The following is a 13,148-nucleotide window of genomic DNA, read 5'->3' on the forward strand; positions in this document are numbered from 1 at the left end:
GAATTAAATAATTATAAGATAAGATATTCCTTTATTGATCCCCTTGGGGAAATTCAGGCATCATAGCAGCATGGGGGGGAGGGGGGGAGGGGTACAGGTAGTAAAACAACACAGTATACAGGTAGTAAAGGACAACACAGGCAGTGTAAACAAATTGATCAATATAGCAATATAATTTACTATCTGACTAGCTGAGGAATATTCACATTATTCACAGTGTCACATAAGGTGCAGTATGCATGAGGTAGTGTTATAATTTACTATCTACTGAGTATACATTAATCAAAGTACCAGGGTAGTCTACGTTGTCCCCCTTGGGTTCCTATAAGTCCCAGGTCAATGTCTGGTAGCAGTCGCTGTCGCTGCCCCCTGTTGTGGGGCCTGGAGGCTGCTAGTCGCTGCCCACTGTTGTGGAGCCTGATGGCCGCTGGTATGAAGGACTGTCCGAGGCGGTTAGTTGAGTGTCGGGGGGGAATGAGTCTGTGGCTGAACGAGCTTCTCATCTTGACTAGCTCGTCGTAGAGGGGGTGGTAGGGGTTCTCCATGATGGCATCCAGCTTCCTTATCATCCCCCTCTCTACCATCACCTCAAGTCTAGGTAGCTTGACTCCCACCACGGAGCTAGCCTTCCTCACCAGCTTGTTGAGCTTGTTGGTGTCCCTTGAGTTGATGTAGCCTCCCCAGCATGCCACAGCATAGAAGAGGATGCTGGCCACAACAGACTGGTAAAAAGACTGCAGCAGTTTGTTGCACACATTGAAGGACCTGAGTCTCCTCAGGAAGAACAGCCTGCTCTGTCCCTTCCTGTAGAGGGCCTCTGTGTTGTCCGACCAGTCCAGTTTATTGTTCAGGTGTACCCCAAGGAACTTGTATGAGTCCACCATCTCCACATCCACCCCTCGGATGGAGATGGGAATCGGGGGGGGCCTCTTCTTGCCCCTCCGGAAGTCCACCACCAGCTCCTTGGTCTTACTGGTGTTGAGTTGGAGGTGGTTGCTGTCGCTCCACCCCACGAAGCTCTCCACCAGGGCTCTGTACTCCTCCTCATCATCGTCGGTGATGTAGCTTACGATGGAGGAGTCGTCTGAGAACTTCTGCAGGTGGCACCCGCTGGAGTTGCGGCAGAAGTCTGAGGTGTAGAGGGTGAAGAGGAAGGGTGACAGCACAGTTCCCTGGGGGGCGCCGGTGTTGCTCACCAGTACGTCAGACTGACTGTCCTTTAGTCTGACGTACTGTGGCCTCTCAGTGAGGTAGTCCTTGATCCAGGCCACCAAGCCGTGCTCCAGCTGCATCGCAGAGAGCTTCTCCGCTAGCAGTGACGGCTGGATGGTGTTGAAGGCGCTGGAGAAATCAAAGAACATAATCCTCACTGAGCTGCGTGGCTTCTCCAGGTGCGTGTACGCTCTGTGGAGCATGTAGATGATGGCATCCTCCACCCCGATGTTTGCCTGGTATGCAAACTGCAGGGGGTCGAGGGAGTCACGCACCAGGGGCTTGAGGTGTTGCAGGACCAGTCTCTCAAACGTCTTCATGACGTGTGACGTCAGAGCGACTGGCCTGTAGTCGTTGGGGGTGCTGGGACATCCCTTCTTTGGCACCGGGACAATGCAGGAGGTCTTCCAGAGCTGGGGCACCCTCTCCAGCCTCAGGGAGAGGTTGAAAAGATGCTGGAGCGGTGCTGCCAGCTGCTCTGCACATACCTTGAGCACCCTGGGATTGGTGTTGTCCGGTCCTCTGGCCTTGTTTACATTAATTCTGGAGAGCTGCCTACTGACCTGACTGGTTGTGATCGTCAGGGTTGGGGGTGGTGGGCAGTCTGCTGGTGTTGGGGGTGGGGTGCCGTTGCTGATGGGTGTGGGTGGGTGGGGGGTGGGGGGGCTGCTTTGTAGGTGTGATCTGGTGCTGGTGTCGATGGGTGGGGGGAGGGGTGTGGGGAGGCCACTCTGGTCAAAGCGGTTGAAAAACGAGTTGAACTCGTTTGCACGCTCTGGCGGGCCCTCCACAGCTGTGCCCTGCTGTTTGAAACCAGTGATCTTCCTGACCCCCGCCCACACCTCCCTGGTGTTGTTGGCCTGTAGTCTGCCCTCCAGCCTGTCCTTGTAGCTGACCTTGGCTGCCCTTAGCTCTTTTTTGAGCTCCCTTTGGACAGCCCTGGCCTGCTCAGTGTCCCCTGCCATGAAGGCCCTTTTTTTCCTGTTTAGCAGGTGTTTAATGTCCTTGCTAATCCAGGGTTTATTGTTTGAAAAGCAGCGTACCTTTTTTGTGGGTACGATGCTCTCCTCACAGAACCTGATGTAGTCTGTGATGCAGTGGGATAGTCCATCAATGTCATCACCATGGGCCCTCTCAAACATATCCCAGTCTGTCGACCTGAAACACTCCTGTAGCTCCTCCTCAACGTCGTCAGACCACTGTGGGACAGACATGGTGGTCGGAGGCTGTCTCTTAATGAGAGGCGTGTATGTGGATACAAGCCTCACAAGGTTGTGGTCTGACTGGCCGAGGGGGGGCAGGGAAGTCGCACTGAAAGCCTCCTTCACGTTAGCATACAGGAGGTCCAGAGTTTTGTCTCCCCTGGTTTTGCAGTTGACATACTGGGTGAAGTTTGTCAGGGTCTTGTTCAGTCTGACATGGTTGAAGTCCCCATTGATAAAAATAAATGCATCCGGGTGTTTTGTCTGAAGCGCTGCGACGGTGGAGTGTATGACGTCACTCGCCTGCGCCTGTCAGGACTCCCTGGAAGAAGAGATCTTGTATCTCAATGGGACATTCCTGGATAAATAAAGGATAAATAAAAAAAAAAAAAAAAAACTCGCCTGCGCCGCCGCCGCGCTGGGTGGGATGTAAACAGTTAGAGCCAGGACGTGTGTTATTTCTCGCGGTAAATAGTATGGCCGCAGACCCAGTGCCAATAGTTCAATGTCGGGGGAACAGATACGTTCCTTAATGGTGATGTGCCCCGGGTGGCACCATTTGGAGTTAACAAAGACAACAAGCCCTCCGCCTCTCTGCTTGCCGCTCTGTTTACTCCGGTCGGCGCGCACCACCGTGAAGCCCTCCTGTTCGATTGCACTGTCCGGGATGTTCTCGTTCAGCCAGGATTCGGTATAATGCTCAGATTCCTCATTGAGTCATGACTATAAATGCAAAACATAATCATTGTATTTATTATCATTATAATGATTTAATTCCGATGATGTCTAATCGACTTGAAGCAATTACCAAGTATTTATCCCAAATGAAACCTTTTCTCACCTGTGCATTATGTTACTATTGATTCAAGATTCAAGATTGTTCATTGTCATGTGCACAGTTAAACAGACAATGCCGTACAATGAAAATCTTACTTTGCTAGTCCGCCCTTCACACAAAATCACACAATACTTAACTAAATACTTAACTAAATAAAGAACAATTTAAGCGTAATTTACTATTACATTTGTACTCTGGTTGGATGTTGTATTGTACTTGTGCTGTATGATGACGATACATTTTTAATCTAATCGAATTGTGATCAGTCGCAAATCGGTTCTGCACTACCTAATACAAGGATCAACACAACAGAGATGCAATGCAGACCCTCTCACCTCCTTATAATGAGCTGGCGGGGCGTGTCTGTATGCAAATGAGGGGAAATGTGAACGCGCCCGGAGTTGCGAATGAGTGACGTCAGTTCATTCAGCGGAGCACAGCTGTGAACGTTTTCCCCCACTTACAAAGACCGTTTCACGTGTTCAGGAATCTGGAGCAGGATTTCCGTATGTTAGTATGACGCTTTTACCAAGACACTTACCAAGGCACTTACGAACACGTTCGAGAATGAGGACAATTGTCTGTGTCACATGAATCCCTGATTGAAATATAATGTATAACATAATGTATGACCAAAAATGTGATAATTGACTGAGAAAAACAATGCATGAGCAAAAACCAGCTCCCCAACGCTTTTAAACCTGTTAATTCTTAAAATGCATTGTATTCCCCTTTAACTGGCTATTCCCAGCATTAGTTGCCAAGTAGATCATGTCAGGTCTACAGGAGACAGTGAAACTAGATGGATCGAAAACGGGAAGTTGAGAGAGGTCAGCAAAGGACATGGGGATACAGACAATCCTGAAATCTGATCACAACAGATGTGTGCATGTGTGTGTGTGTGTGTGTGTGTGTGTGTGTGTGTGTGTGTGTGTGTGTGTGTGTGTGTGTGTGTGAGTGATCTGACTCCTGGACCTTGAGGCAGAAGCTTGACTTTGTCCTTGGGTGGCAGAGAGCATCCCTTACCTTAGACATCTGTCAGACTGTTTACTCTCCTGTGTATGTGTGTGTGTGTGTGTGTGTGTGTGTGTGTGTGTGTGTGTGTGTGTGTGTGTGTGTGTGTGTGTGTGTGTGTGTGTGCGTGTGCGTGTGTGTGTGCGTCTTTGTGTGTGTGTGTGTGTGTGCGTCTTTGTGTGTGTGTGTGTGTGTGCGTGCGTGTGTGCGTGCATGTGTGTGTGTGTGTGTGTGTGTGTGTGCATGCATTCGTGTGTGTGTGCATGTGCATGCATGCGTGTGTGTGTGTGTGTGTGTGTGTGTGTGTGTGTGTGTGTGTGTGTGTGTGTGTGTGTGTGTGTGTGTGTGTGTGTGTGTGTGTGTGTGTGTGTGTGTGTGTGTGTGTGTGTGTGTGTGTGTGTGTGTGTGTGTGAACTTAGGCATGCTGTAAACCAGTGGTTCCCAAAGTGGGTGCCACGGCACCCTGGCGTGCCGTGATAACTCTTCAGGGGTGCCGTGCACAATCTGCTCATTTCACACTCTAATTATTCAAATCTACATAACACATAGATTATCCAACTTGATTTAATGACACGTCAAAGGAAGTTTATACGCCGATTAAACATCGATATTGTTCATATTTAAAAATGACACATACAATTTTAAGAGGCTATACCTGCAACTGAATGCTTATTTACTGTATGTTTCAAAACATCAATATGTATCAGTCAAGTGCAAATGGGCAATAGTGTTCTCCACTCTGGTTTCATTTGATCTGAATCTCGTTTTGTTGGACGTGTGTGCAGGCGGTGTCTGTGCCGATTTAGGTACTTTCAAGGGTGCCTTGGTCAAAAGAAATATGGGACCTGACCCACTGCTGTAAGCACATGCTGTCTCTATAAAGAATGTATGAGAGTCTTGGACACACTGAGATACAGTACATTGCTGACATTTGCTCCATTGTGCAACCAATGTATGTTTAGTCGTACCAACGCATGCCAAAACGTTTAGAAATAAATGTATTTCCTTGTATTTAAATATCAGAATTTTATTATTTTCTACCTCTGGAAACTGCCAACATGTTGTCACTGACCCTTCCAGGTAGTCAGGGTTGTAAACAAAATATCCATCCGATAAAAAAATAATCATTGTCAAACAATCAATCAAATTGAAAAAATAATCATTGATTTTAACACAATCAATTAAATGTCAATCAAAATGTTTCTTCCCAAGACTGTAAACTTAAAATGTTGCCATTGTCTTTTGGTCATTATTCAAATCGAGTCCCTCTCAGCATTAAAGTCCTACCTGACAAGCCTGTTTCATTCAGAATCACAGAATCAAAACACGATTTTAACGTTGCCTTTTTCAGTATGGGATTCAAATGTATAGTAATCTCACCATGGGAGCTCAGTAGGGTTGCCGTGGTGATGTGAAATTTGTATTCATAAATTAATAAACTTGTGACACCAGTATTACCAGTGACACCGGACAATTTACAAAACAATAAGTGATCGCTTACTTTGACCTTTAATGTTATACAGCTACATTTATCCGCTGTGTCTGTCCATCTACATCTGTTTAATTGACTAGTACGCAATTGTTGGACAGACAGTAGTTTCTAATTCTACTTCTAGATCTCTAGAACCTTCTTTCTCTCCTTCATGTGAAGTTAAAACGACTCTGTAAGTGAAAGTGAAACATAAAAAAAGCTGCTGTTCACGTTCAGTTTATAATGTTGTCTGACTTGCGCTTGATAACACGCTTAGTACGTTTTTCATTTGAATGTGGGCACTGATATACAAACAAAATGTATATTGATGACGTATACCGCTTGATGACGACGTACAACCAAAGACGGGAAGCCAGGCTAAGCGGTGTCACTAGTTTTGACATAAACCAATATCGAAATTGACATTTGTTATATTTAGGTGGTGGTTTGTTATTCAACAGATGATTTTGCACGTGTGACCATTTTGTCAAGAGCTACTCCGGTGGTGTTGATTTTCAACGAGGACCTCGCCTCCCATTTGTCACCTCTCCCTCCTCTTAGCTTAACCCTGTTACATACTCTTGTCATGTAGCCTTCCACCAGAGACAGGCCCAATGTTCTTTTCAGCTGCCGACATCTCCTCATCTCACCAGTGGTTCAGTGAGGCACGACCGGCACGACGTGCTGCAATGTGCACTGCTTTGAGCAGGTTTTCCAGCGCACCCGAACCATGATTGTCAGAGATCTCTTTGTTTTATAGACTCACATGCAGGTATGTGTTGTCCTTACCTAAACACATATCGATACATACAGTTAAAAAAGAAAAATATTGTGTTGCTATTAAAGGGGCACTGTACCAAAAAAAATTATTGCACACATTAATTTAGTTTGAGAGTAAATTAGTTTGAATATGGCCACCGGTGAGGTCAAGAGCGGAGGGTTAAACCCTTTTGAGAGTGTAGGTTTAAAACCTTTAAGTTAAAACATTTTGAGAGCATAGCATTCAAACTTTTTGAGAGCGTAGGGTTAAAACACACACCGTTGCGGTCTATGGCGAAGGGCGTGTTGGTGGTGCTGATCTGGTAGTTGCAGATCTGACTGTACTGGGGAGAACAGTCCTGGTCGGTGGCCTCCACCTGCAGGATGCTGTCGTAGATCTTGCCCTCCGTCACCGCGGCCCGGTACTCCGCTTCCCGGAACACCGGCGCAAACTCGTTCACGTCGTTCACCTGGATGTGCACCACCGCCCTGGCACAGACGTAGAGAGAGAGAGAAAGAGAGAGAGAGAGAGAGAGAGAGAGAGAGAGAGAGAGAGAGAGAGAGAGAGAGAGAGAGAGAGAGAGAGAGAAAGGAGGGGAAGAGGAGGGGAGGAAGAGAAACGTCATTCAAACTGGACAATTCCCACAACCATTACTGAAGACGTGTTTCCAACGCGTTCACATTTGGTTCCACAAGATTCCACCACGAGTGCTTACATGACTTTACATTGTTGCCTGTATCACATATAACATGCAATAGTGATATCCTCACTTAATAGAAAATCCACTTTTATAGTTGAATTTGTGTTCAAAATGTTTTATCTGTAGACATCTGTGTTCTTCTTACTTTTCTACTAAGTAAATGATCGTTTCCATGGTAGCGCATCTGATTGGCACACTACATAGTGGAAGCTAGTGTTTCAACTACTAATTGAGGCGTAAAAGGTGATGCTTTTGGGTGAGTCTTTTGTTTGCAGATCTTAGAGACTTTAGATAACACCAGGACAAGGACGTAGGCGTGGTTAGTGTGTGATGTCATGTCAACACTACACTGGGTTCCCATTGCCACACGATATCCGCTTCAAGGTCCTTGACCTGACATACCGGGGTCATCAAAGAGAAGCCGGCTATTCTAGGTCCTTGCTCCACAATGGTGGAACGAACTTCCCACCACAGTCAGGACAGCCGAAACCTGCCCAATTTCCCGCCGTTGACTAAAAACACACTTCAATCAATATCTGAAATGAGGGGGGAACATTTTGAGAACCACTTCAACTTTGAGAACCACTGAGTTAGACACATAGCTCCACACACACAGCTCCACAAGCGCATTCCATCAGAAGAGGTCTGAGGGTCAAGGGTCGGCTGGAGTGAGTCAGCCCTGAAGCGGGGGTGGGATGCGGGGCTCAAGGTTACTCCGATGGTGATGCCGGCCGCCAGATGCCGGCTCGCGGCCGGAATACGTACAGTCATCTTGGTCAGAGTCGGGGGTAATCGAACCTGTGACCTTACGAACCCGTCGGCTTCCTTGCTTGTCCAAGGCATACTGTGTATAGGTCAGATCGGGTGAAGTATTGGATTGTCTTCATTGATTGTGAGAACAGCATATTTCTTCTCATGCTCTCCTGATAACCCCCTATCACCACCACCATACACACACACACACACACACCCACTAGCATGCATGCACACACACACACACACCCACTAACATGCATGCACACACACACACACACACACACACACACACACACACACACACACACACACGCACACACACACAGACAGACACACACACCCACTAACATGCATGCACACACACACACACACACACACACACACAGACACACACACACACAGACACACACACCCACTAACATGCACGCACACACACACACACACATATTGTATTGTATATTGTTCATTTATTTCGTAATGTATAGAGCTTGCTTAATTTGTATTTTCATGACACATTGCATCCGGCGCCCGGTATGTTGAAATACTCCATCCTGCAACTCCTGAGTCTCAACAACCACAACTTTACAACGTTCGTCACACCCATAAAACAACTTGGACTTCTTCGCCGGCCTCGCTACATCCACAGAAGCACTCGGAGGAAGTTTGTTTACTCCCAGCCTGAACACCCAGCTATTCCATCTATCTGTTCTGCTGGTCGCCGTGTCGCTGCTCTGTTGCAGCTGGCGCTAGTAGTACGGGAAACCCCGCGAGACCTCTGCATAATAGCACAGGGAGTATCGCGAGATCACTACTCACAAAGGATTTTAGAAATCGTGGAGTGCATTTTAGCCTACTCCGGCCCTTACAGCTACACACTCCCAGCACTCCTGCCCCTGTTCACATGACCAGTTTTGCTCTCCTCAACACTCGGTCCCTCAATAACAAATCTCATTACATTAATGACATTATTTTGGACCATAAATTTGACTTTACGTGCCCTTGTTGAGGCAGATACCAAATTAGTTCTTAACACTTCACCAGGCTACACTTACCTACAACAACCCCGTGTTGGAAGGCGGGGTGGTGGACTTGCTGTTCTCCATTGTACCTGTTTCAAGGTTAAGGCTGTCCCCACCCCTCCTGCTACATCATTTGAATGCCTTGCCTTCAAACTGCTTGGCCCCCAGCCTGTGCTTGTCATCCTGATTTACCGTGCCCCTCCTCCCTCCCCGTGTTTATTTCAGAATTATCTGATCTACTCACCTCCGTCAGCTCATCCACCTCCTCAATTCTCCTCCTTGGCGACTTCAACATTCATGTTGACAACATCACCGCCTCCGACGACCTCCTGTCCCTCCTTGACTGCGACAATCTCACTGTCATGGGGCTATCCCATGCCCTGTAAGTAGGGATGCACATGGGCCTTAAGTGGTTTGACCTGTTCCCACATGTGGTCATGCGGCCAAACATTTAGTTTAGGCTTTCGGCCTAGTTTGTTTTGTTATGTTGTTTTGTAATACAGACACATTGGTTTAAAGCATAACATGTGATGTAGAATTAAAGTACATGCATTTGTTGATAAATACCATTTGTCTGTGCTCCCACTTGGTTCCTTGTAGGATATCTGGCTGCCCAACCAGAACTGGGAGAGGCCAGGGCCTTTTCTGGAGGGGAGATTTGGAAGGAACCAAGTGTGGTAGAGTACAGGGGGGGGGGATTTTCATTAACGAGAGGGGAATAGGTTTATGAAGCGCCCTAAACACTGTTTAGTGTTTGGTTATGATAGATCATGATGGAGTAATGTATCCATGTTGTCCAGAGTTATTGGATGTGTAAATTGATGTCTGTATTGATTAATTGATTGTTTGTTTTTGGTTTGTCCCTGTAGGAGGAGCTTCCAGCATAAAGCCAGGGATGGAGGCTCCTCTCAGGGAGAAGTAATGACAGGCTTGGAAGCGAGACACAGCCGAACTAAGACCTAGGTCCCTTAGCCAAGGGCCTAGTTGTTTATATTTGTTAAAAGAATGTTTAATCATTTTGTATTATTTTTGTATTTATGTTAAAATATGTTTTTTCCCGTTTTTCCCACTGGGGAGCAAAAGAACAAATAGAATAAAAAACCAACCACTGGGTGATGGCAACCTGACTCGGACTGCATTTTTCCTTCGCTTGGCCGCCTCCTCACAATTGGTGTCAGAAGTAAAGAGGACTACAAGCTTCAGGGATGCCTCCCAAAAAGCAACAGCAACAGCAAGAGCCTGCAGAGGAGGGTGCCACAGGGGGAGCCTTCGAGGATGGCTTTCAATCGGAAAGTGGCCCCACTGCAGGGCCGGAGGCCAGCTTCGCCAGGTTGGCACGGATGTTTGAGATGCATATGCAGTACCAGATGGATCGGGATAAAAGGCAGGATAAAGAAGCAGAAATAAAAGAACGGGAGTTCAGTGCTATCAGCGACAAGGTCACCGAGCTTCAGTTGGACCTGGAGGCAACCAGGTCTGGTCCACCAACGGGACGAGCCAGTGGGGTCCCAGGTGGAGAACCCAGGATGGTGAGGTTAGAGGAATCTGATGACGTTGAACATTTTTTGACCACTTTCGAGAGACTGGCAGCAGTGTATGGCTGGCCACGACAAGAGTGGGCTGTCCGCCTCATTCCTCTGCTGACTGGTAAGGCCAGGTGTGCCTTTGTAGCTATGGACCCAGCTCATACCAGAGACTATGACATTTTGAAAGCAGCAGTTTTGAGGAAGTATGAGATAAACAGTGACACTTATTACCAATGGTTCCGCTCCGACGACACACCACCAGATGAGGCCCCCCATGAGCTCTACACCCGCCTCAAGGACTTGTTCTGTAGATGGGTGGGTTATGGCACCTCCACCAAAGAGGAGATCATGGAGAAGCTGGTCCTCGAGCAGTACATCAAGGTGTTGTATCCAGAGGTTAAGACCTGGGTGAGGGAGCGCAACCCAGAAACGGCGGCGGAGGCTGCAGAGCTTGTGGAAACATATGTGACGGCACATGGAGGTCCAAGGGGCCACCGCTACGCTGGCACACTACACCAGGCCAGAGGTAAGTCTGAGGGTGTTGGGATGGGTGGTTCAGGTAGTTACTCTCCTAGGCAGCCCGGTTTCAACCAGCCCAGTTCGAGCCAGACTAGGCCAAAGCCATTTGTAAGAGGATATGCCAGGAATAGGTCAGAGGTTGTATGTTACAACTGTGGTGAGGCAGGCCATATCAGTCCAGTTTGTCCCGTTAGAAAGCCAGAGATAGCAAGTCTCTGCTATGTACCTAGGCCAGCTCTAGGCGCCTCCCCTAAGGACAGTTCTGAGTCACCAGTCATGTCTGTCATGTTGAATGGCAGGCCCCTGTCAGCCTTATTAGACACAGGTTGCACACAGTCTCTGGTACAGGCCAAGTATGTCCCCAGGGAGTTGTGGAGTGAGGAAAGAGTTAAAATTGTCTGTGTCCATGGGCATGCATCAGAAGTCCCCATAGCGGAGGTATATGTTGAGGTAAACAACCAGGCATATCTGGTGAAGGTTGGAGTGGCCCCCGAACTGCCCTACCCTATTTTGCTGGGGACAGATCTGCCTATTTTGCTAGACCTCATTCATGAGAGTAAAGGGAGATTATGTGGGGTAGTTACTAGGTCCAAGGCGAGAGAGCACACTAATACACCAGTCTCTGTGACACAACCACTGATTCAGCCAGACACAACTGACACAGAAATACCCACCACTATCAGGCCAGACTCCGATACACCAGCTACCAATGCGGACACAGTGCAGCTGATGCCATTTTTTGGGGTAGAGGTAGGTGGAGTGCCAGGAGTCACACAAGAGGAGAGATGTGAGAAACGCAGGGAGCAAGTCAGAGTAATTGTGTTGCAGTCAGCTGACCAGCCAGATCAGGATATGGAGTTTCCAGGGCTGTCGGTAAAGGAGGTTTTTTCTGGGGATCTTGGCAGACAACAGAGAGGGGACCCCACTCTAATAGACTGTTTCAAAGAGGCAGAGAAGGAATCCAGTTCTAGTCCCCTTAGCAAGCGGTTTCTGCTCGACAATGGGTTGCTTTATAAACAGAGTGAATATGACAGGCAGCTCATACTGCCAAAGGCATGCAGGGAGGAAGTGCTGAGGCTAGGCCATACTATTCCTTGGGCGGGTCACCTAGCTTTTGAGAAAACCTTCCAGAGGATTTCAAAAAGGTTTTTCTGGCCAGGGATGTATAGCCAGGTCAAATATTACTGCAAGACATGTCCAGAGTGCCAGCTTACAGCAGGGAAAGCTACAGCCCCTGTACCCCTTATGCCACTCCCTGTGATAGGCACCCCTTTTGAGCGGATAGGGGTGGATATTGTTGGTCCATTAGAGAGAAGCCAGGCAGGCAACCGGTTTATCCTTGTCATTTGTGACTATGCCACCAGATATCCAGAGGCCTTTCCATTGAGAGAAGTGACAGCCAAGCAAGTAGCTACAGCTATGCTGCAGTTTTTTTCTAGGGTAGGGATCGCGAGGGAGGTACTTACGGACCAAGGGACCAATTTCATGAGTCGCACACTCAAACAGGTCTATCAGCTGTTAGGTATCAAGAGAGTAAGGACCACTCCCTACCACCCTCAGACTGATGGCCTTGTTGAGCGTTTCAATCAGACCCTGAAACGTATGCTGAAAAAGTTTGTTTCTGAGTCAGGGAAGGACTGGGATAAATGGCTGCCATTTCTGTTGTTTGCCTACCGTGAGGTTCCCCAGGCCTCAACTGGGTTTTCACCTTTCGAGCTGCTTTATGCCCACCAGGTCAGAGGTCCATTGGATGTGCTGCGAGAAACCTGGGAGGAGTTGGACAAACCACAGAACATGAACGTCATCTCTTTTGTCCTGAAAATGCGAGAGACGCTCATGAGGACCACCACAATGGCACGTGAAAACCTTCTGAAGTCCCAAGCCAAGCAGAAGGAGTGGTATGACCGGTCGGCAAGACAGCGGAGCTTGAAACCTGGGGAGGAAGTCTTGTTGCTTTTGCCAACGTCAGAGCACAAACTGTTGGCAAGGTGGCAGGGCCCATACCGGGTCAAGCAGAAGATGGGGCCGGTAACGTATAAGATCCACATGCCAGAGAGGAGGCAGCCACTTCAGATTTTCCATATAAACATGCTCAAGAAATGGCACCCCCGCCCAGTCTCTGTGACACCTG

The 13,148-nt window shown here is 47.9% G+C and overlaps 1 protein-coding gene across 1 annotated transcript in view; it reads right to left on the reverse strand.

Annotated features, from left to right (window-relative positions):
- The window catches only part of LOC311224981 (calsyntenin-2-like), a gene marked incomplete at both ends in the record, with an annotated part of 513,638 nt that extends 505,670 nt beyond the window's left edge, over nucleotides 1–7,968 (reverse strand). Inside the window, 2 exons of the mRNA XM_084310155.1 lie at nucleotides 6,777–6,985; nucleotides 7,820–7,968. Of these exons, the coding sequence (XP_084166281.1) occupies nucleotides 6,777–6,985; nucleotides 7,820–7,968 (358 nt within the window). The remainder of the gene's footprint in view (nucleotides 1–6,776; nucleotides 6,986–7,819) is intronic.
- Nucleotides 7,969–13,148: the final 5,180 nt, after the last annotated feature.

The sequence above is a fragment of the Notolepis coatsorum genome (assembly GCF_963971535.1).
Source record: "Notolepis coatsorum genome assembly, chromosome: 1".
Taxonomy (NCBI): Eukaryota; Metazoa; Chordata; class Actinopteri; order Aulopiformes; family Paralepididae; genus Notolepis; species Notolepis coatsorum.